General features: G+C 38.3%; 1 protein-coding gene across 1 annotated transcript in view; it reads right to left on the bottom strand.

Annotated features, from left to right (window-relative positions):
- LOC138032279 (stimulated by retinoic acid gene 6 protein-like) overlaps positions 1-25,000 on the bottom strand; it is a 95,331-nt gene that overhangs the window by 39,251 nt on the left and 31,080 nt on the right. Inside the window, exons 4-6 of the mRNA XM_068879923.1 lie at positions 19,630-19,691; positions 17,850-17,940; positions 16,121-16,196 (exon numbers count right to left, since the gene is read on the bottom strand). Coding sequence (XP_068736024.1) covers positions 16,121-16,196; positions 17,850-17,940; positions 19,630-19,656 — 194 coding nt within the window. The 5' untranslated portion in view covers positions 19,657-19,691. The remainder of the gene's footprint in view (positions 1-16,120; positions 16,197-17,849; positions 17,941-19,629; positions 19,692-25,000) is intronic.

Below are 25,000 nucleotides of genomic sequence, written 5' to 3'. Positions count from 1 at the left end.
CGGTGAAAGGGTTAATGTTACGTGTGAGGTACAGGTTATGCAACATATATTTTTGGTGATACATGTGAAATGGTTAATGATAATTTAGACAGATATCACATTTTATCCAGACAATGAGTAAAGAGAATTGCCTTACATCCCATATTAGTTATCCCCTTAGTTCCCACATTTTAGGGTTCAAAGTTAAGTATAAGATTTTACAACGACTCAAATTGAAAAATAGGGAGTTTTGAAATATTTTGCTAGCGTTTGGGTCATTAAGGATGATTGGTGGGGTGGGGGGGGGGGGGGGAATCTGTGTTCGTACGTGTTAAAAAAAGCTGCAAAAAAATGGCTTCCGAACTCAGCAATTGACATAACGTGAAAATCAGTTCATCCACACAGTTAAATGGCCGCCCATGGAACTTTATGAACGGTAGCTAAATTTATCTGAAGAAGAATGAGTCTCCAGCACAGTGCAACAAAAGCAAACATTTTTTCGCAAGAGGTGGGCACCTGATTCTGAAGAACAAATCGTCAATTATTGTACAAAGTTTATTTACGTCTCTATGCGAAATACACTAGGACTGGCATCATTTCTAGTCATGATAACAAACCGATTTTCGCCGCAAATACAAGGTTCGCACTGTGAAAAAAGGATGGTGGCACGGGAAAATAGAACAACAAAAGATAACCTTTGCAGTTTAATCAAAGAAAAGAACTCGTCACCAAACCACTGGTGTAATCACCTTGGAGAAACCACTTGTAAAAAGAACATAACCATTCACAGAACATTCAAAATGCCGTGTGAGGTGGTTTTCGGAATCTCTCCGAGAAAAGAAATTAAAAAGCCACAAATTAATGAATGGACAAGTCACAGCTACATCAAATACAGAGCAGGAGAATGGTCAATAATTTGAAAAAGTGGATGAGCCAGACATTGAAGGAGAATGGTGTCTGCAGACCGCGGACTGCAGATTAACGCTAAATCACAGTTATTGAAAGCTAACCGTTTTAAAATGGGCGCTAAGACTTAAATACTGTTTATCAACACTATTTGAAATATGTGCTTAGACTTAAAACTGCTTATAAGCGTTATATTTGTAGGCATCCATCAGTATGCCTTCTTCAGTTATCATACACCAGAAAGGGATGAAGAAAAAGAAGATTTTCGAACTTCAGGATTATGTGCCGCTGAAAATTAATGGAGTGGAAAAGGAAACGCCCCTCCATCCAAATGTGCTACTTGCTCAAATTGCAGAACTTGATGGGGACGGTGCCAAAATAATCACAAAGTTTGGATTTTTACGTTTAGAATAAACTCAACAATTAATTGACAGTTAACATAATTCCAATTGGGCTTTGACCCAAATTAAATCTCCTGGCCTTGAAGGTATCAAAACGAGAGTCTTGAAATAACGAAGTTATTTAGTGTCTAGCATACTTACTATTGTATTTAAGAAGTCATACGATACAAGTGAAATACCAAGCGACTAGAAAAGTGCCAACATCATACCAGTTTTCAAGAAAGGTTCCGGACACGACCCGAGTAACTACCGGCCAATCTCACCTGTAAGTTGATGGAGCTCTATTGCTTTATTGTAAAGCATGCGAAGAATCACCGTATACCGTATCCATTACAGCATGGATTCAGGGACAAAGGTTCATATGAGACCCAATTACTTGGCTTTACTCGTGATATTATAAATAGCATCTATGATGTTTTACAAACTGACATCCTAGTTATGGACTTTAGGAAAGCTTTCGATAAAGTCTGTCACGTCATCATATTACCAAAACAAAGGGATATGGAATATGTACGAATACTCTCAGTTGGATCCAATCATTCCTAACCAAGCGGAAACAGCAAGTTGTGCTGAATGGTGTTTCTTCCAGAGAGGTAGAGGTATTATCTGGAGTACCGCAAGGCTCTGTGGTCATTTTTTGTTTGACATAAATGATCTTCCTGAGAATATATTGCCAAGCACAAGATTATTTGTTGATGATACCATAGCATTCCTATCTATTCATACTGATCTGGACTATGAAGTTTTTCAAAGTGATCTTGACAAACTTGCTGAATGAGATAAAGCCTGGAATATGGAATTTAATACTGGCAAATGCGAAGACCTCCACATTGGTCGTAAGCGGCATACATGCAAGATTACATCTTTCGTGGTCAAACCCTGCGTACGATACATTACTCCCAGTACCTTAGTGTTACACAGTGTTTTTTCTAACATGAGCTGGAACGTCCATATAAATAATAATAAATAGATCAAGCCAAGCATGAAAGCGGAGCTCCCGGGTTATTTATCTCATTTGCGTTCGGTTGAAAACATGGGTCCTCAAAGACCTATGAAACTAATTAACTTTTTTGTACTTGATGGCAATGTGGCTTAGAATATCTCATTTTAAGTTTATAAACAAGAGGCTACAAGTAGCCTATACTCGGGCCTGCAAACGTACAGTGGTGTATCGTTAATTTAGCACTAAAGAAAAGAAAAGAGAGAAGTCTGTCCTTCTTACATCGGCCTTACATTGCGATTCTCATGATGTTCGACTGTGTATGTAGTGAATACCCGGACCCAGATTATCTTCATTACAGGTAGTGACAATGACCACTGGACACGAGGTAAAATTTGAGAAAAACACATTGTTTTTTTTACTGATCGATGGTTATTCTTGCTCAGTGTTTGAGAAAGCAAACGCTAATTGAACGGTTTAAGATGAAACGAAATGATTCATCGAAACATCTTTTGCAGAAAAAAATGAAAGAGAAGCGAAGGTGAGATGTATAAACATCTTTCAAAGATGACCAAACTTTCGTGCGGTGATGCACGTAAAAAAACACTTTGTCACGTGTGCGACACGTGAAGATGTGCACTATATCTCAACTCTTGAAAATACTTTCAGAAGAACGCAAGTTCCTTGAGGATGGCCATGCCTAATGAATTCATAGCACGAGAATCAAATATTTAAAATATACCTTTTGTTGTAATTTAAATAATCACAGTAGCATGCACCCAATTGTCAAAATAAATATGTTATTTGCCAGCTGGGAGGCTCGTATAGAGAAAAACTGTGGCCGAGGCCTTGAAATTGCAGCTTTTTCAAGACCGATATCATATTTTTTTTGCTATACGGACCGACCCTTTGCTGGTAAATAACTTTTTTTTTTCTTCTCTCTCTCCCATCTTCTCTTAAAATCACTTGTTTTAATTGTTGACTCGCACCGCGCTTGATAGCGAATGCAGTATTAAAGCGACTTACAAACTGAACGTTTCAAAGAGAAATATTTTTTATTTGAATTCTATTTCCAAACCTCTTGTCTAATGAAAAAATAACCTCTGTACGTAAACGGAGTCGGTGTCAAAAATATTGTGTTTCGTTTCCGGAATATTAATGGTAGGGCAGGAGAAAAGATAGAATACTGTAGTGTGGGTCATTTGTTATTTCGCTTCATGTATTGAAACTCTCGAGAAATAAAGATAGAAATGTGAACGCAAACTCTCTCAGGGGCACCCAACGAATCTGTTCCTCATATTATCTGTTCCCCAGAGGAATCTTGCTGGCTGGCAAAAATACAGGTGTTTCGATGAGCTGGCTGGGAAATTTTGTTATTGATAGAGGTTTTTCCTGGGAATTACTGACTTTTTCTAGCATTTCAACCCGAGCTGGCTGTAGAAACTCTGAACACTGAGGACGAATTAAAAAAAAAAAAAAGAAAGAACCCCTTCCCTCTCCCAGAGAATAGTCACAAACATACGACGGCTGGTCAGAGTAATTGCGCTTGCGCTTGCGCTTGCGCTTTTGTTCGGTCGTTTTGGATCGAGGGATTTGAAAGAGCGCGGAATTCCTGGCTGGGAAATAAATTTGATCAGCTGGCTGGGAAACCAACCAATTTTATCTAGCTGGCTGGGAAATTTCTTGTGTGTCTTGCTGGGAAAAAGGAACAGATAATGTTTTCCCAGCAACACTGAAAAACACCTGGAAATGCCTTAATAACAATTATTTTCAGTAACTGGGGTATAATAATACATTTTACAACAAATTGGTCGCTGGGTGCCCCTGACTCTCTAACACTGCCTTACGGCTGGTTAGCCTATGCGACTTACAGATTGCGTGACAAAGAATAACCTCACTTATCTCTCCAGCACTACGAGCTGGGTGGTAAACAGGAAGTGCTGGATCGGACAAGAGTATCGGCTAGTGAGCAATGTACAAAGGCAACGAGCCTACAAGCTTGGGGGACGTCGCTGCGCAGACTTAACCACACCACGCAGGAGCGACCCAATTTTAATGACGGCAAAGCGATATATCCAACCCATGTCCAAAAGGAGAGAGGGAGGGAGGTGGAGAACTTTGACAAATTGCAAACAGCTAGTTGATTTACTACAGAAGACAAACTGCCAAGTGAACCTTGGACGACTAGCTGAGGCTTTTACAGCTAGAGCCTGTCTATTAAAATAGCCAGTTGCACAGGTTCTACCATGTAGCAGGTAAGCATTACACCGTGCTCGCTAATGAATGAGGCTTTAACAGATTTGGCAAATGCAGGTGTACGTTATAATCTGAGATCTAGGAACAAAGTCTTTATGTCCTCGTTTTAATTACAAGAAAACCGTTGATTGTATGACCTTGAACGGCTGCCTATAAAGAACGCGAAGATAACTATCGCGACATGAATAGCCCTTTTAGTACGGTCACGTTCCATTAACCGTATTTTACTGATAGGGCAGTAAAATCTCATGTAAAGAGAAGAACAGATACTCGTTTATGTGCACAATACTTCGAAACATAAAGACTACAAATACCTTCAAATACTTACCCCTGCATAACATTTCAAATTCCGTTTTCCGTGAATCTTCTCATGATTACATGTGTTACATACGAACCATGGCAATTACTAGCTTTACAATCACTGGTGCCTCGTTAATCCAATTTATTACTGAGACTTGTTTGCATTACTAATTAACACGAAAAGGGATAACTTGGAAATTTAACAATATATCCTTTAATCTAACCCAAAATCATTCACATATCCAAAACGTCCTATGCATGATCCATTTCCTGCGCTTTTGGGTTTGTCAGCATTATCATTTGCACTATTTCAGGTTTACGTGTTCACAAGTTTGTTTTTTTATCTCGAAGATGTTTAGATTTCCAATTACAAACTCTGTTTTGATTGGTCACTCTATCTCACTATGTAAATAGTTCACCCTGAATTCAAACTAAATACGTTCCGTTTCTGGAGAAAACAAAACAACAACATTCTTTTACAAATCGTACCGGGTATTCCTGATTTCTGTAGTAAGTTTAACTTTCATTTTCCAAATGGTCTGGATAGCACAAGTGTTGCTAATATTTTTAAAAATACAAACACACTTTTAAGTTTAAGGAACATGCTTCGATGTTTCAAACATCATTTTGCATTTACCTGTTCATCCACGCTTTTGGAAAATTGTTACATACCACGTGCTTACATTTAAACGCATACCTGAGGTAGCTCCTAATAGTTGTGTTTACGAGCAAGTGATCTCCTTGGCTAGTAATACGATGAAATGTGGATGACCTCGGTAGATTGTTAACCAAATACGTTCCAGCAAGTTTCCTCCTTTTTGTGCTGTTATAAAATAGACGTCTCAGCCTTTTCTCTGTAATTGTGCTCGGTTCTCGGGCACGTCTACGTCAATGCACACGCAAATCACACCTAAAGTAAACACACTTGTGCTTATCGAGACCTGTATTTCTCCTTTGGAATCAAGTCTTTATTACCATTGAGAATCAAATAACTGTACATCCTTTCAAACTACATCACATTTATTTTCTAAAGAGCTGATCACAGTCTCCACTGATGACATCAAATCTTGTAAAACTAGAACAGAACTATATACACAAGATGGCAGTGAACACGATCGCTAATATGGCTAGGATAGAAGCTAGACCACTACAAGAAACAAACTGTTTAACAATAACAAACAAAAACACGCAATAGACAAAAAACTTATCTCCGTAGTCAATGGTACACTGAGCGGGAGGCTGTTTGTTCGCGGTGAAAATGGTACAAGCGTGAGGCCATTTGTTCGCTGTGTTAATGTTTTTACTTTGTCTTCAGAAGATTCCAATATGACGTCCATTTGTTTTTGGAGTTATTTTCTTTGTCGCTGTCATCTTCAAAGTAGTTCTCAATAAGGTACCCGCTGCTCATTAAAGAATTTGTATTTTGACTTGTATCACTTTCAATAGTTGCGTCCATTTCAGTTACATTCGAGTATATTCTTGTTTCATTCAGTCCGCGGTACGACTCGTTTCAAAGCTGACGCTTGACATCTTTTAGTGTGGGTCTACCGCGAAAAGCCTATGCCTTTCTTTGTATGTGTTTTGCGCGCCCCAAGAAGAAATCGATTAAGCCAACGCAACGTCCATCTTCACTAAATAAATCCGAAACAACGCATTACAGTACTCTTCATGATCTTGGATTACGTGGTTTGCTTTAAATAACTAATGTAAACAGCGCCACGTGGCTTCTATTGTGCATTACCCAATCAAAACACCGCCACGTGCTTTCTATTGTGCATTGCCCAATCAAACACCGCCACGTTTTTCTATTGTGCATTTTCCTACACAGGAAAAAAATAAAACTGAAATCAAACGTATTTTATAACTCGTGCCCCTACGGACCCGAGTAAATAGGCTTTTCACTTTTAAAAAATCCTAATAAAAACCAAGGACTTTTCAGAAAGATAACCGTAAGTACAAAAATTCGCAAAATTATTGTTCTGGTACAAAAGTTGAAAAAAACGTTTTTTAATTTAGGCCTGGTTCAAACGCCGAACTTTACATGTGCCGAACCTAGTCATTCGATTCGGCACACGAAAAGTTCGACGTATAAATCAATTAGATTCAGTGGACAGATTTGTATCTGGCTCGACCCGCATTAGATTTCCTGCGGAGTTCAGCTTTACTTCACCTCACTTACGCCAGTGTCGTAACTATCTGCAATTGTGTGTGACGATTCGCGATCCCCTGGGTCTTGAAAGCATAAATTTTAAGAAAACGCGTACGACTTTTAATTAAAGATATAAGTTAACAACAAGTATAACAGTTACTACAGTGACTATCTCTAAATTAACTAATCTTACATAGATTTTCTTAATGCTTTATATAAATTTAAATGACAACACCAAATAAACTAAATACTTTACTTTGAATATTTACAAGATTAAACAGTTCAGTTCTTCGCTTTCACTCCAAAAAGCAACTAACGAACAAACCAACAAACCGACTAACTCACAAACCAACAAACCTCAGCCAGCAATGCAGCTTTAAACCATCTGCTTCTCGGTCCGCTTCTGCTTCTGCTCTCCGGCGCGCCGGCGCCCTCTATCTTTCCCGGACTTTCCTTTTCCTGTTACTCTTTTTTCAACTCCGGTGCTCAGCTTTTCCGTTTTCCTTTTCAGTAAAGAGTCGTACAGTAATATTCTCCTTGCTCTTTCCTCCACCGTAGACAAAGGGGCTTTGTCTTGATGTACGGTTGGGGTCTGCTAAAGCCTTTCAGCATTGACTGTTTGAGCGTTTCTGCCCTCCACTTTCCTCTAACATTGGCCTTCCCTCTTGACAACAAACCTTGCGCCACTTCAACAACCAACCAACGTCCACGACTTTTTACATCTATATATAGTTAAACTAATTTATTTAAATTACGACAAAACATGTTTTTTTTTAGATGACTACATTGACCGAATGCATAAATGGCGGCCAAAACCACAATCTTTTGTTTATGTGCTAATGAGACTCACAAGCCTCGCTCTCAGGCGCTACGCACCTCGTTGGCTATCTATCATCTCATATCCAACGCGCGCTCGGGGAATAATTGTTAAATACACTAGGAAATCGTACAATAGGTAGTTAACACTCACACTAACGAACAAGACGAGTGGCTAAAACTATCTGCAAACTGGTGACAAAAAACAAATCTACGTGACAGTATGTGTGGTGTCGTTTTGTTTTGTTTTGCTTTACGAGAGAGAAATATGGAAAACAATAACTCCTACAGAGGGCGCGCGTGCGCGCGGAGCACCATATTTAAGTCACCGTAGGACCGTACTTCAACCCCACCATGAATGCCAATGTGACCAGTATCACGTGACCATACACGGGCTCAAGTTTAGAGCTCATCGAGAAGGCCATACACTTAAGCTAGTTTGTTTACAGCTTAAATCTTTGATATTGGGTATCTATGTTATTGTCAATTGACACCTGTCAGAAGAAGGTATCCGCTGACCAGTATCACTTGGCCATATCGTGGGCTCAGGTTAGACCTCATCAAGGTCAGCTGTTTTTGTTGTTTTTTTTTTTTGCAAGTTAACCGCTGACCAGGTACTGGTTTTTGATTGGATCACAGGATCAGTCCAGGTCAGACACCTGAACGTAAACTAGGCCTATTTTTCCGCGCGCTTTCTGTGGTTCGACCAGGCTACACGGCCATACTACGTGAACAAGAGTTCTTGACAGTCGACGCTTTTCGTGTTCAGGTAGAAAAAGTTTGGAAAATATTTTCCTGCATTTTTCGCCGGTTTCAATCCAGGTTTGACATAATATAGCTGTGATCAGGACATACTGGTGGCTACTTAAGCAATAGAGGACGTTTTTCGTGTTTCCATAGCCTGATCTGAACACGAGGGGGAGTTGGGAAAATTCGAGACAGTTATGCAAACGCGAAAGCCAGTCGAGGGTTTGCATAACTGTCGAGAATTCTCCCAACTCCCCCTTTTCTTTAGATGAGGCTATGGAAACACGGAAAAAAGTCCTCTATTGCTTTTATAAAACATTTCTCAAAGATAATTCGACAAATGAAGGAAAATGCTGTCTTTTTTATTTCTAGATTGAAACAGATTTTATTGATACACGCTCATATTTCCTACCAGCCAATCAAAACGCGCGTCTGACAACACAACCAATCAAAGTTCGTGTGATGTCACAGCCGTGTTTCCATACTCTCATCTAAACACAGCTATTAACCAATGAGAGTGCGCGTACTATCCTAATTAAATAGTTATTCAAGTCAAGCATTGGAGGGATATAAACTTAAAGCACTGCTTTTTGCTCGGCCTTATTGAAATTTTTGGCATGTCTTATTTTAAGAAGATTTTTAATTTTGAATCTGATAAGGTTGCACGATGCCTGGACGGCCTATGACAGAAGAGCAGAAAAGAAAGAAGAGAGAAAGAGAAGGGGAACGACAAAACAGTAAACCAGTAAGAGCTCGAGCTTGGTGGAATAAGTTACTCCGCAAATTCCTTTCTTGGACACTAAACCGTTAACTTCTTTATTTTTACGGATGATTGATTTCAAGTGGATGCATATTTAAAAAAAAAAGGTTGTTTCATTGTTTTTTTTTTCTTTGTTCAGCAATGAAACTAGAATTTTTATTCACAACTGCAATTAAATAACAATCATATGTACTCTTTTTGGACATAAAGAAATAATTGATTTGTTTGTTTGTTTGGTTTTAAATGCGAGCGAACATAATTTTTTTTTTACTGTGTTTGACAACCTTTTTTTCGATGTGCCTCGACAGTGTCAACACAATTTTGCCCTTATGTTGTAAACATGCAATACGAATCACAATGAGTTTTCGTAAAAGTGAAGAGAAATACCACTAGCTTGTGTCTCAGAAGTTTGTTTAGAGCATGTACAGCCAGGTAATTTGTTGGAGATTTGTTTTTGTTTGAAGTTTGTCCTTTCTTCCCGATTCTGGTTCCTAGCCAAGCTGGTGTGTCTGAATGACATACATCAAAATGTAAACGATCTCGTTCTCAGAGATAAAGTGGAATAAAGTACATCAATAAAACTCCTTCTTTGACCTTGAACCGACAAAGACGATCTGTCACATCACGAGCTATAGTACGTCTGTGATTTCTAATTTTAGCGTGATTCGTATTCGCTGGCTTTTGATAGTTGACTCTGAAATGGCTCCTTTCCTTTTCCATTCGCTTGCTGAGGATTTGCTTGTTTTCTTTCAAAACTCTTGCAATTCAAAAAAAAATAATTGCCTAGCTGGTGAATTCGACTGTAAATTTCGCTGGAAAAACCGATAGCACACTCAACCCTTCGTGATTCATGAGATAAGTTGGTTTTTCAGATGAAATTAACCGTGGAATTCACTAGTTAGGCAGCGAAGAAAATGACATAATGAAGCAATATCCGGGCATAGGCAGCCCAAGGTCGCGTCACCAGAGAGCGTGTAATAATTAATTACTTGTGGGAAGATGACCTTTGAGTGCAAAGCGGTGTTGCGTTACAGGCAGCCGTTGAGAATTTAAACGCGTTATAAGACTTTGTATGGAAAATACAATACCGTCGATTATGAAGCCTAAAAAACGCTCAATTTATCGTTCATTCAGCATTGGTGTATTCTTGTGCCTTTTGGAGCTTATTTGACCGTTTCGGGAATTTCGTGTTTTCAATGTTCTAAGACGAAGTCAAGGTTGCACACTAAGATTTCGACCGTAGTCAGCTCAGAGGCGGTTTGCGACTCGAAAATCCATCCCAGCCGTGATTTTTTCACGCAAAGCTAAAGCCACATCATTTGCGAACCTCGGTGAATGTTTCGTCGTCAAAAACCCCCACGCACTTGACTGGAAATGAGGATTTTCTGCTTCCGATTCCACGATAGCTGATGAAGTTAACGGCTGGTGATCATGTGAAAGGTCACGGAGCTTGGGTCCGAGGTCAAATTAACTCCACCCGATGGGGTACAGTCATTTCATGTACAACACTTACCCCATCCCCACAGCGGCTTCTCGAACTGCTTCATGAATTTATGTACAGAAATAAAAAAATTAAAAAACCACTAGCCTATCTGCACAAAACGTTACCTGGAGCAATTATAAAAGCTGAAAACACCTTTAAGCTTCTAGTCGGAATTTCTCCCACTGGCGCTTTCACATTTGTTTCAAGACTGTGGTCAGGAGGTGTTTCAGACAGACACATCACAATTAAATCAGGCCTCATAGACAAATTGGAACCTAATGATGATTGCATGGAAGACAAGGGTTTTAACATAAGAGATTTGGTAACAAACAAAAGGGCCACCCTGAAAATCCCTCCTTTCTCCAAAGGAAAGCAGCTTTCCACAAAAGCATGTACGGAAACGCGACGTATTGCAGCCGTGAAGATACATGTCGAGAGGGCTATTCAAAGGTTGAAAGGTTTCAAAGATCCTTCAGTGTGTTTTGCCGTTCTCCCTGGCTTCAGTGGCTGATCAAACTGTTAAAATGTGTGCTGCCCTTTGCAACCTAATGAAATCCTTGTTAAAATAGTGTCCTGATGGAATAAAAAGTAGCATTTTGACAGTTGCTGATATCTTTTTTGAGCTTGACCAGAACTATTTCTGGCTACCGAATGTGCACTTTAACTGCTAATCAGCTTATGCCAAACAAGTTAACATGCCATTGTACAGTTAAACACAGTTACAAAAACCAGAAAAACAGTTTTGTTTGGGGTAAACCAGATTTAACTCTGGGAAATACTATCTCAGGGAGCATTACTTCTTCAAAGAACCCAGTTAGTTTTAAAAGGGTTCGTTTCCAGATGTTTTCTTATACGTTACGTGCTGCACGAAGAATTCCTTACTTGTGCCTTATGCCATAAAATAATCCCATTTGTATGTGGTAAAAATTAAACATCTGATGACATGATTGGTAGAAATATTTATGATTCTTGTTGAGAATCAAATTGGATTCACTTTCTGTGCAGATTGATTGCTTAACAAGCACGTCTTTAAGGGTTTATCCTGGCTTAACTTGAATGTATTTTAATGTATTTCATTTCTAACACTCCTGGGTCACTCTGGGTGGGTAAATGAATGATTCTGTCAGGAGATGCTCCAAGATAACCATGGGACTTGCTAATGAAAAAACCACACTCCTCCAAGCATACACCACTGAAACCTTGCTTGCTCATCTCTGAAATGAAAACTTGTGCAATTTCTTCTTCTTTTTTCTAGGCCCTCTCTCATAGCATTTGTCTGTGGTATGTCTGAGTTGCCCATTACTTCTTTTAAAGCCTTAGTTGGAGAAGTAGTGGGTTTAATACCGGCAACTCTTTTGCATTTTGAGGCAGAAATGCGCCCCTTCTTATACCAATCTGTACATTTACTTTGTAATCTGTTTTTTTTTTCAACAATAACTATTTCATCATCTGAAAAACTGAGTTTCCTTTTAACAACCACACAAGAATCCTTGATTTGTTGCAAAGTGGCTCCTTCAGGTAATGGTGAGAGATTGTCAACGCTGTAGAGCTCATGTTGGGGTGTCTGTGTATCAGAATGAACATCCAGATTCTCTTGACCTTCAACTGCCTCCTCCAATTGTGCATGTGGCTCAGCCATAACATGCAAACCCACTGCACTTGCTGTACATTTTAAAAGAAGGCTTCGATACTCAAGAGGGGGACTTGTTTGTGCCATGTAACTTGGCCGTGGATCAAAGATGGTTGCTTTTGGTTTACATGTACCTTTCTTTCTTTTTTTTTCCCCCAATAGTGGCCCTAGTCAAATCTGTGTTTTCAACAGGTGTCACTGCTTCATGTGTTCTTTTTTTTTCTTTTTCCACATACACTTTGACCCAGTACATGTAACCACACTGTTCTCTCGAAGAGTTTCTTCAAGGCCGTTTTATGAGAGCAGCCCCCACATGTCTACAAGTACCATCAGAACTGGAATGGATTTTAATCCATAATATGAACATTGATCATTTTCTTTTTTTGTCCGATTGTTTAACAACAATAATGGGATTTAGCAAAAATGGAAAACCAAATAACAAACTAAAGTGTTAATAAAACAAGAGTAAAACAGCTTTTTACCAAGTATTCAGCCAGAACTAGAATTATGAGAAAAAAAAAACAGATGACAACATTTTGTGCTGTAAAGAATCGTGTCAATAAGATAGAAATAAACCTGTCCTTCCTTATTTGTTCTTCCTTGTGCATTTAAACGCAACGTTATACTTACCCTCCTATACAGGGATAGTGAGCTGAATGAACTGAACCATTTTGCTTTATAAGTAGCCGGCCATCATATAGCTTGGCTTATTCTCTATTTTAGTTCTCTCTCGTTCGGTCGGTTTCACGCTAAACTTTATGAGGTGGCATCCGCAAAAAAGCGATTTGTTGGTTTAGAGGCTTTGCACACGTCCGTCCCAGTGTAATCTATATCCTTCCAATGACTTGTAAGCCTTTAAACTGTGATATCCCTCTTTTACGATTAAATATGCGTACATGTCGCCACAGGTGAAATTCGATAACAGCGAAAAATTTGTTGTCCAGTCCGAATCAGGCGAATAGGGATCGGGAATGGTTCCGTCGTGCGTTACCAACTTCGCAGAAATATCGTTCTGATCCACTTGTTCATCGATGGTTTCAATGGCAAGTTCATGAGCTTTACCCCACAAATCCAAAAGTTTATCGCGCCGCTTACTCGCAACTCTTATTCAATTCTTCTCGCTTGTAAATACCTTTTCAACTCCGGAACTCTCATTTGGACGAAATTAAGCTCCATTTTATCGGCAAGATTACGGGTTTTGCATAATTAATTACCCTTCGGACTTCGATAGGCAAAAAACATGAATTGATTGTTCAACAACTTTTGTAACCAAACTTTACGAGTGTTAAAGTCTAAAATATGAAGTTAGCTTACATGCGAGGTTAATTTGATGATCTAGCGGGATTTTGAACGCAAAAGAGTCGGCCAAGAAGTGGTTCGTGGCATTTAAAAAACATGTGCTCAAAATAATCGTTTGCCTTCATCACTCGATGTTGTTTTCGAGCTGCCGTTCTAGAATTGCTTGAAATTGTTTCCTGATATTTTTCCCATAACTTACCAGAGGCTTTTTCATGAAAAATCATTCAGAACAGTCCATAAAAAAGCAATTATGCTTCCGCATACGAACCATATAAAGCCCTTCACTAAAGCAACCATTTTCACGAGTATGCCCATCCACCAAATCCCCACGCGACATGTCATTACGCTTTACAAAATGTAATTTTTGCCCAGTTTCAGATAAAGATTTGAGAGGATCGGCATTTACTTAATGGAGTAACATCGTTTTCGTGCTGAACGCGGATCTGCATTTAGGTCTAAGCAATAATTTTGAAATGGTTAGCCTCTTACTGAATTTTACGGAGCCCCCTAAGGGGACACACATCATTTTTATTTTACTACCACTTTTTCTGTTACTTTTAGTGCTACTTTTAGCGCTACTTTTAGTGCCACTTTTTATTTGAGAAAGTAACCTAAACATTCATAAAGGCTAACCTTAGGCCTAATTAGGCCTAAACAAAAGTTTATAGGCCTAAGGTTAGCTTTTATGAATATTTAGGATACTTCTGTATTGGTAAAACACTGACCTGTGACCTGTTTTTGCTACCTGCCGCCCGCACGTGTAAAAGTGGCAGTAAAAGTGGCACTAAAAGTAGCACTAAAGGTGGCACTAAAAGTCGCATTAAAAGTTGCATTTAAAGTAGAACTAAAAGTAGCACTAAACATGGCACTAAAAGTAACAGTAAAAGTGGCACCGAAATAAAACTGATGTGTCCCTTATGGGGCTTCATGAATTTGAAGAATACCTCTATTAAAATACTTTTAAAATCTGGCTATTTCCAGAAACCGGCTTTGTTGGTTTAGGGATATTAGCGGTATTCTGAATTCAACGGGTGTAGCTTCGTTGCTTTCTAGAGTCACTGTTCTGAATCATCGTAAATCGCACTGTAAGTTAGAAATTGTGTTTACCTCATGTAATTTCACGCGAAAAGTAAAGGGGCGTATAGCTCTAAACTTGAGCCCGCGGCATGGTTAAGTCACATTGGCATACGTGAATGGTCGCATGATGACGTCATAGCTAAAACCAAGATTTCTCGCATCGATGGGTTACTATATTTTTTTAAGCATGGTGCTCCGCGCGCGCCTTCGGAGTGCGGAGCTCCACTATTACTAAGAAAGGAAAATAATAACACTCTTGCTTTCCTTAGACGAAATCTACCGGTCAATTCACATAACATCAACACCCAAGCTTACTCTGGCCTCGTTAGACCAATACTGGAGTACGCAGCTACAGTTTGGGATCTCTATAAAAAGTCAAACAACAACAAAATCGAAATGGTGCAGCAACCCACAGCGAGTTTTGTACTTGGGGATTACCACAGGACATCACGTGCCAGCGAATGCTGCAAAGACTTGCATGGAAATCACTTGAAGGAAGAAGAACGGTTCTGCGTCTATGTACATAATGATGTATAAACTACATAAGTCTTATCTCGAATGACGGTATGCCGTCACTGACAGCATTGCAGCGAGGAAGCAGACATGTAAACTCTCGAGCTTACTAAATACCACCTTCTAAAACTGAACATCATATATGTTCTCTTATTTCCCACAATCAAATAAGGGATTGGAACTCATTATCAGAAGGCATTGTGAGAAAACCAGGTCTAACAAGTTACAAAGAAGCATTAGTATAAGTTTCTGTTTGAGTAGTTAACGGTGGAATTTTGACTTTTATTTTCATTTGTTTATTTGTACATATTTTAAGATCCTGCATAAGTATTTTCTTTGGAAAAGACATGGTGTTTCCCGGAAAAAAGAAGAACTTAAACAAATTGTACTATTTTGAGTCACAATGACGTTAGTACGCTAACCACGCACATGACACCAGAAGTAAGTTGAGAGCAAAAATAGCTTAATTAACAGTAGTTACGATTAGAAAAAATTACAATAAAACCTAGATGGGATTTTTTTTTCAGCTGAATGAAAGTTCTCCATAACTGAACTCAGTTTTTGTTTATTTAAATACTTTCTCTATAGTCTATCAGGAGAATTTTGTTAAGAGCATAAGGTTAACGAAATATCGCCGGCACGATCCATTCGTTCAATTCGGAATTAATGGACATAGTGTTGTTTTGAAACATGATACTCAAATTAGACTCGCCCACCTGTGAAACCATTACCCTGACCCAGCAATTCATTCCGAATAGTGCGAGAAGATCATTTTACTAAAAAGGGACGCGCAAAGCTCTTGTTTTTGCTCACTAAATATGTAGAGATTGGGTGGTTTCTTTGGGGTTGCTTTTGATGACTTACCTATGGCACTTCATAAAATGCAACAGCGACATAATTGAGATCACTGCGGAGAGGGCAGTTCCTGCCAGCAGACTATCTGAAATTAAGGGACATTGGATTTATTAAAGCACAAAGCCTGATCTCATTTACCTTTTCTTCTCTTTTTTTCCAACCTGGATTCCTCCGTGGAGTTTTTGATAACTTAACGGTCTCTCGGTACAATTCAAAAATAGTCTTTTATATGAAAAAACAGTGACATTTTCTATTCATCAATCAAACTTATTTTTCGATGTCAGGCAATCCCAATGCAAATCAAATTCATGCAACGGGCTCTAAGCGCTTTGTTTTACGGCTCTTCATGACACACTTAAAATACAGCCGATTGTGATTAGGCGAATATAGTGCAATTGGACAGTATCACAAAATACCATAAAATTCTTTGTTTGTGCCTCCGAACTTTTGCATAAGCGTTGTTTCCAGTTTCTTTTGGGACCATTGTAAGTCCCAAGAGAAAATAAAAACAATGCTTACGTAAAAATTTTGGAGGGACAAAGAAAGATAATAATATAATTATGTTATGTTTGATACTGGCTAATTAACTAACATATTACTCCACATAGTCCCAATTGACCTCTTTAGCTTGTATGTTTTCTTTTCTTTTCCCACTTCAGACCAAATGGTGTTCCCAAGGGAATTTTCCTTTTGTTTCTTTCGTAACAGTATGAATGGAAGGAACTGTTGCCTAGAGTGACATCACGTGGTCTGAGATAGGAAAACAAAACGTACAAGCTAAATAGGTCAATTAATTTGTTATGGCAACTACGCTGGCACCTCAAGGGGTGGCATGCTCGAAAGAAAAAAGACAACAACAACAACAACCCTTATTGGTACCCTTATTACATAAATTTTATAGAGAAAGTAGGAAAATCAATTACAATAAAATAGGGTACTGGCTCCCCCGAAAAACCACAGGGGCTAGAGGAGCCGGACAGCCAATGACATAAATGGATGTGTTACAGCAGTCTTGTTTGTATAGACTTTCTTTAACTTTGGTATCCGATTTTGACTGTCATTTTCATAGATTAAAATAGAAAAACGTCTTTTTGCTAAACTAATCTAGATATGTTATCTTAATTAAACATCATAGCTGTGTGAGTGTTTTGTTTTTGTGTGTTCGTGTCTGTTTCATTGAAACATATATAAGCTTATTAGCAGGAGCCCATAACTATAGGAGCATACAACTTTATTGTAATTGTCGAACTGCGTTATTACAGACCAAATTATTTTTAGAATGATCTTTCCGCGAAACCAGAACTTTCCAGCTAATCTCAAGTCCTGCATGAGAACTCGTTACCCATGGGATTGAGAACGGTCACTCGTGCAGGCCAAATCTTTTTTTTTAAATAGCTTGATCTGTGGAAATGCTATCACATAGATTCAGAATTGGAGTTGCTGGCTCCTGGTTATGGGCTCCCGTTGATAGTCACTCTTGAATCGATAGATGATGCTAATTTTCTGAGTGAACCATATGCAAAAAAGAAAAAAAAAAAGAATCGTTCGACCTTCTCGTACAATAAGGAATTAACAGATACGCGTGATGTTCTGGAGCATTTCCAATTGGACTTGCATTTTTGCGGGCAATTTTGAGAACATTCAAGACTTAAGATTTCCTATTAATCATGGTTGGACGATTTTCTACACTTGATATTAAATGCAACCACTCTAAACAGTGGACAAGGCTTTTTCTTACCATACTCAATACGGACACGATCATCGCAAGTGGCACTTGAACACAAAGATCTCCTCAAACTACCATATATGATTCCAAACCCAATTGAAAGCTGTGAAAGAAATAAGTAAAAAGAGTTTTTTTTATTTTTTATTTTTTTATTTTGCCGAAACAAGAGAGAGTCAAACCAGGGGTTCGAGTGACACTGCTGATCTCAGCCAAGTTAGCTCAAGTTGTCGCTGCATTTCGCTAGGTGCTGTGATTCGAGCACTGTACTTCACGTTAGTTGAATTATATACCCAGCTGGACATGGATATGAAAGAAGAGTAGTGGAGGCGTAGCTGGCTCAACGTACGCTGTCTCACGGATTTTGGGGACAAAACATCTACACACCCAGCTTAGTCCTAAATGCAACAAAACGGAGCAGCATAAATTGTTACCATACTCAGTGCACTCTATTTTACACTGGACGACAACCTAGTGACTAGTTTGGGTCGGCTTAAAACTCACTTTTAGTTATTATTATTTTTTAAATTTTAGTTTTTTAAGTAAAATGTACTGTTTTATTTAACAATCAAAAAGGGCTTCAATGACAACAATTAAAGGCGAAATACAATGTAATACACAAAATATAAATAAGAAAACAAAACAAGATAGAAGGAGAAAAACTGCAAGGTCGATTAACGGAGGTGACATAGTTTTTAACTGCTTAACAAGAGGAGGGATGTATTACAGAGGCTTAGAGAAGGGGTCTCATTAGAGAGTTTACGGTATTCAGGACACAAGTCACAGGGCACATGTCTCAGGTCACAAATAAAAAGAAAACTCCGTTATTACGAAATTACACTCCCAGCCTGGAACAAGTCTTTGAAGGGGGCCTAGAAAAGGGATTTCCTCTTGTTGCTTGGATACTTGGTGAGAGCCTTTTTTACTTTATCAGGGTATCTGAATTACAAGCAGCGTGACAGTAAGAGCTGTTTGCTGACCTCAAACACAACGATATCTTCGTCATCCGCCATTTTTAACGCACGAGAAAACCCCTATTTCAGCCCTTCCCCCACCCCACCTTTCCCTCATAGCCTCGTTCCAGGCCCTTGTACTGGCCTTCCAGTCCCTCCAATTGGGGAATGCCAAAGAACAGTCGTGGCATCTTAGTTGTGACTAAAATTTACTCGGAAATGAAACAATAAAATACAACCTACAGAGACCCAAGTTGATGTTGCTACTCTTCACTGAGGGTTTAATTTCGTAAAAATGGAATTTTATTTTTCTTTGTGACCTGTGACCTGTCTTTTGTACCGGACGACGAAAGACGGCAATTTTGTCTGACGCATCCACCGAGACTGAAGTGGTTTGTGGCATAGCAATTATTCAAAGCACAACTTGATATAACATTATCCATGACCTTGATCCATTCACGAAGTTGAGGACCAAAATGAAAGACTCGACCTCTAAACATTTCTGAATGTAATTACATTCAATAGAATCGAAGGCTTTTCCAAGTCTTGAAATGGAATTCTTGAAATGTTTTTTTTCATCAGATCCTTTGATATTTTTATGCTTTCAGTTATCATATAGTGCACCTTCCCTGTACATACCCGGACTGACTAGAGTTAATGATCACGGGTAAGATTTTCTCTAGGCCAAGGGCAATCATTATTTAATAACGAAATTGGTCTACAATTTCTTAAATACTCTGAGGCTTATTCTGTGCGATTCTGAAAACTAGCTTGCTGACCGTCGATCTAAAAAATTCTCTCATTACTGTCTATACTGCTTTTCTTTCAACTCAATTACTTACCTGAACGACGGTCATCATTGCGACCATCACACTTGAAATTAGCTGGGTGGAGAATTCGAAATCTTAAATGCAAAACAAACACAGATTGCTGAAAGAAGGTATTCATGATAGCAACATTTAACAATGCTTCACCGAAGGCGAGGTGAATATCGGTGAATAAAAACCGCGACGAAGTCGATCAGGGGTGGATCCAGGGGGATGCAGCCCTAACAAATGACGTAACTGACTGGTATTTTTTAGGGTGGGAGGGGGTACGCATTTCCTGCACCCTTCCCCTAGATTCGCCAATGCCGATACTCACCGAGCGTGAGGTGAATAATTGTTTTAGTATAATTACATAGGTGATTATTTGAAAAGTTATTATGCATTTTCTTTAAAACAAGTAATTTCCGCGTCTGTCATATCCACAAAACGGCTTGCGGCCATTTTGAAAAAAAAGAAAAAAAAACAATTAGGTGATTATTGCGTAATAAGCTTAATGCTAATAAGAAACAATAATAATTTATATAATTTTATACCGCGCAGTTTCTATATAAATATTTAAATGCCCCTTACATATAAAGACTTGATACTAAGTCTTAAAATTTAAAATCCTAAATTCCTTATATACATTGCTAGGATAAGAGAAGAAATAAATTACAATTCGGAAATCCCTAATTAAATGCCTCATTAAATAAAAACGTTTTAAGTCTACTTTCAAAAATGTTCAGAATGAAAATACACCTCAGATCAGATGAAAGAAGATTCCAAAGTCTAGGAGCAGCACAAATAAATGACATGTCCCCCGTAGTCTTCTTGGTTCTTTCTTCCACGGTTATGATTGCGCCGTAAGTCATACTTTGACGGAGGTAGACTATTTATCATAATGCGCAAATAATCAGGTTCCATACACCTTATTCCAAAATGGCCACCATTTTAAAATTCTTTTGTTTGCTTGCAAATTAGACCTTGTTGCCTCGTTCAAGGTTAAATATTCTTTTGAATTTTAAGTTTAAGAACGAGGCAACGAGGGCTAATTTGCAAGCAAACAAAAGAATGCTAAAATAGTGGCCATTTTAGAATAAGGTGAGTACCATGCAACGGTAAATGAAGTAATACTTCTTTTTTATTAAAAACTGAACTACGGATATCAGATTTCCAGCATTTTCATTGGCTCGCCGGACACAGGCTATCAATTCATATACCTGCTGTACCTAATATGGTCAAGGAACGCGTCAACAATAAAGCGAGATAAAAACATTTTTGCAGATCTGAGAAAAAATGGCCCACAAAAGCCATAGCCAAAAGCTTTAGTCGACAATACTAGCTCTGGGAGCACCAGGGCTTGCTGGATTTAAAATGATTATAACTAATTTGGAGCTACGCGCCTCGTTGGTTATCTATCACTTCCGTATCCAGTGCGCCCTCGCATAACAATTGTTAAAAATTCGAAACGGTAGCAGACAGGCAGCCAATGTACTTCACGAAGCAGAGGCGCGACGGGGCAAGATTTTGGGGCGCAATAAACCAATCGAGTGGAAGCATTCAAAACACACTGCAGTTTTAACACTTGATATTTTGGCGACCCATAAAGTGAACTATTGCAGTAGTCGATTCTCCTAGTCAACGCATGAACTAGTGACTCAGAGCTGCTTCTAGATAATGATTTCGTGATATATCTGATGATATAAAGGTAACAAAATGGCAGCTTCTGCAGCTACCGGAGCAGAAATTGCGTAAAACAAGAGAAACAAAAGACAGAAAGCAAAACAACTCCAAATAAAGACTAATACCAAGTGACCCAAAACACAATGCTTTCCGATACCCGCAGAAAGCCGCAACAAAATGCATTTTTGCATGACCTAGTAATATTTACATTCATCAATTGACACTTTTGCTAGCTCCTTTCGCGATCCGACCAGCAAGAATTCGATCTTATCATCATTAAGCATAAGTTTCTTCTCACACATCCACTGCCGGATGTATCGAATGCAGTTTTGAGCGGCGGTAACAGCAGCCGCTTCACCAGCGCTAAGCTTAGGACTAAATACATATGTAATTGCGTGTCGTCCGCGTAAGGATGTGAAGTCGGTAAATGGGACTCCAGAATAGAGAAAATTACATGTGTAGATGGTAAACAAAAGTGGCCAAGGCATGAACTTTGAAGAACACTCCATTTAAAATGAAATGGCTGTGAAAGCGTGTCATTTATGCAGTTTCCTTGGGATCTCCCTTCCAGGTACGACTTGCCCCAGGAAAGAGCAGTAACGCAAACACCGAGTCTAGTCCGAAGCGTATTTAGAAAAATCCTGTCGTCAACGCTGTCAAAGGCGGCGCTCAAATTCAATAATAGTAAGAGTGATGCATGTCTCTTGCTCATATTCATGACTAGAGGTTGAAGTTGAGGGAAGAGATTATTTTTAATCATGTGACTTTTAATCTGATTAGCCACCACTCGCTCCGTCAGTTTAGATGGTTTACGGTCAAGTCGCCCGAAAGTCATCTCGACCGAAGTTATATCGAGTCATGTTGCCCAACATTTATAGTCATGTCGCACGATATCTTGAGTTATGCCACCCGAAACTTCATGATGCTCAAAAAGATTCGGAAAATGTTAAAAACTAGTTAGAGTGAAATGTAAAACTGTGAAAGTAGGTTGCTCGTTTCGCGGTCGTTTGATATAACGGAGATAGTAATCCTAAGGTAAAACATGAAAATGAAAAAAACTAGTAATATCAGTTACAGTATGATTCTTACTGTTGTTGTTTTATATGTTGAAGCATTCTGATTTGAAAGAATGTGCACATCACTAGCGATTGGAACAGTGGAAAACGCCGCCATCTTGATTACAGCACTTGCTCAATAATCATCGCATGGTTGCTAAGCAAGAGTTTGACGTTGCGGTAAATTCAGACACGCAAACATATTGATTGCTAACAACTAACCCTAATTACACACGAGAACGTGTGGGTTACCCAAGTAACACCCGCCCCTTGAAAAGAAATTCAAATACCAACTTAAGGCAAGTTCGCTATAAAAATAAATAAATAATAAAATACTTATTACACGTGGGGACGTCTTGCTGTGATTAGTGTCAAACGGTAGGTGGCTTGGTCGATACCAGTCCCGCAGATACGATGCTGCCAAAAGCCGCAATCATCGCACTGAACGGCTTGCTGGCGTGGTCGAACTTCATTTCCGCACTCGATACAGGGATAAAGTCTCATTGTGTAATTCTTTGTTGTACGCGTAACGATCTCGTGTTTCAGCTAGCTGATTATCTCAGAATGAGGTGGCTGTTTTTAATTTACCCTCTTTATATATGGTTAACCGGATCAAAATTTACATGCCAACCGACTGAGGAAACAAGGAACAACTCGCGACAACTGCAAGTTGCTTATAGGGCAAAAGGTCTTAGTAGTATAGTAGATGGGGGTATCGGAACATGTTTTAACATTTTATTCTAATAAAAAATACTGTTTTAATAAATTTTGCTAGGTTTTAGCCATGTTGTTTAATGGTTGTTTTGAAATAGCAAACATATTAATTAAAACACACGTGTTTTAATTAATATGTGTGCTATTCAAAACAACCAGTTTGTTAATTTGTTTCAATTTTACAATTATAAATTCTATATGTTTTTTTTTTATTTCATCTTACAAAATATCATTGTTTAATACCACTACAAATATCCACAACAAAATACAACCTAAAATATTAAAACTGTGCTTCAATACCCCATCAATTTTTTTTTAACTAAATTCAAATTTGGGAATAATGAAAAGTGCCATTGCAAAACCAAATAATAATACAGCAGATAAATTTAGCATGGGTTTGTATTTTGTGTAACAAAGTGATGCTGGAATTATCAGCAAATACCACCGCAAAATCAAATACAGAAACAAAATTTATACACAAAATTGAAAAAATTTTCCCCCAAATCACTTTTTTGTCGATAAACTTTATGAGCAAACTTTATGAGTAAACTTTATAAGTAAACTTTATGACTAAACTTTATAAGTAAACTGAATGAAAAACTTTGTGAGAAACTTTATGAGTAAACTTTGTGAGTAAACTTTATGAGTAAACTTTGTGAGTACACTTTATAAGTGAACTTTATAAGTAAACTTTATGAGTAAACGTTGTGAGTAAACTTCATAAGTAAACTTTATAAGTAAACTTTATGAGTAAACTTTGCAAGTAAACTTTATAAGTAAACTTTATCATTCAGATTGTTTTAGTGTGTTGATTTTATAATGTCCGTAAGCATACGATTTTATTCCATTGTCTAATAAAAATCGTTTGTCATCGAAGCATGACAATGACACTTTATTTAGATCATAGCTTTCGAGTTGATGGTTGATGATTATTTCTTGGAATGGTTTTCATTGTATGATACATTTGTTTGTTATTGAATAAAGTTCTTTTATAGTCTTCATGTTTGATATTTTTTTGAATAACAATCTTTTTAATTCCTTTTGCTGTTTTATTATTATTTTTGTTTTGCACGAAATTATTCAAGTCCCAGTGTAATTACGTAACGTCCTTAGGGGCATGTCTGTATAAAAGTGAACACATGTTTCGAAACAGGGGATGAGTCTACTTCGTTTTTGAACTTAAGGTATAAACAGAGCAAAAATACAAGCCTTACTCGGGTAAGGAATACAGAATTGTAAGTGAAATTAAACAATTTTCCAATTTGCATTAGTTCAAGGACATTACGGCAACAGAGCCTAAAAGTTATTGCATTTTGCTTTTTTCCAGTTTGACTCTATACTCTTCTATAAAGCAAGAGTACAAAAAAAATTCCTCCGATTTCCCAAGCTTTTTGGTCTAATACAAGTTCAAAACAGTCAAACATTCTTCGCAAATGTTGGCTTGGTGGACCGTGAACAGTGGACCTTGTGGACAGATTGACAGTTTGGCGTTGCCGTGGACTATCAGACGACGAGGAAACTTCTTGTTACAAAGAGAAGGTCAAAGAGAATCAAGACACCGGTAAAAGCCTGCTCCAAACGAAATCTGAATAAATACATTTACCGGGACAGAAGGTAAAATTCCATTGATACTACGAATTTAACGAAGGCATGAAGCGAGATCAAGTTCAAGAATGAAGAACTTATAGTAGAGTTATGTTTTAACACTAAATAATTAAGTACTTAGTTTTTCCTGGTAAGCACGCCACCTAAAGTAGAGAACATTGCGACACTCATCGGAAAACGGGACTTTGCAATAACATCTTTAGATGAACTTTACGGAGAATTTAACATACTTTACCTGAACCACAGGTAACCCAGGCTCACTGTGTGTGCCACATGGGTAAATGTAGAGAACATATGAGGAGAAGTTTAGGTCTGAAAATTTGCTAGAAAATGGAAATAAAAATCGATAA

Source organism: Montipora capricornis, chromosome 14 (assembly GCF_036669925.1).
Source record: "Montipora capricornis isolate CH-2021 chromosome 14, ASM3666992v2, whole genome shotgun sequence".
Lineage (NCBI taxonomy): Eukaryota > Metazoa > Cnidaria > Anthozoa > Scleractinia > Acroporidae > Montipora > Montipora capricornis.
The sequence above is the reverse complement of the archived record's forward strand: the minus strand, read 5'-3'. Positions and strand labels throughout refer to the sequence as shown.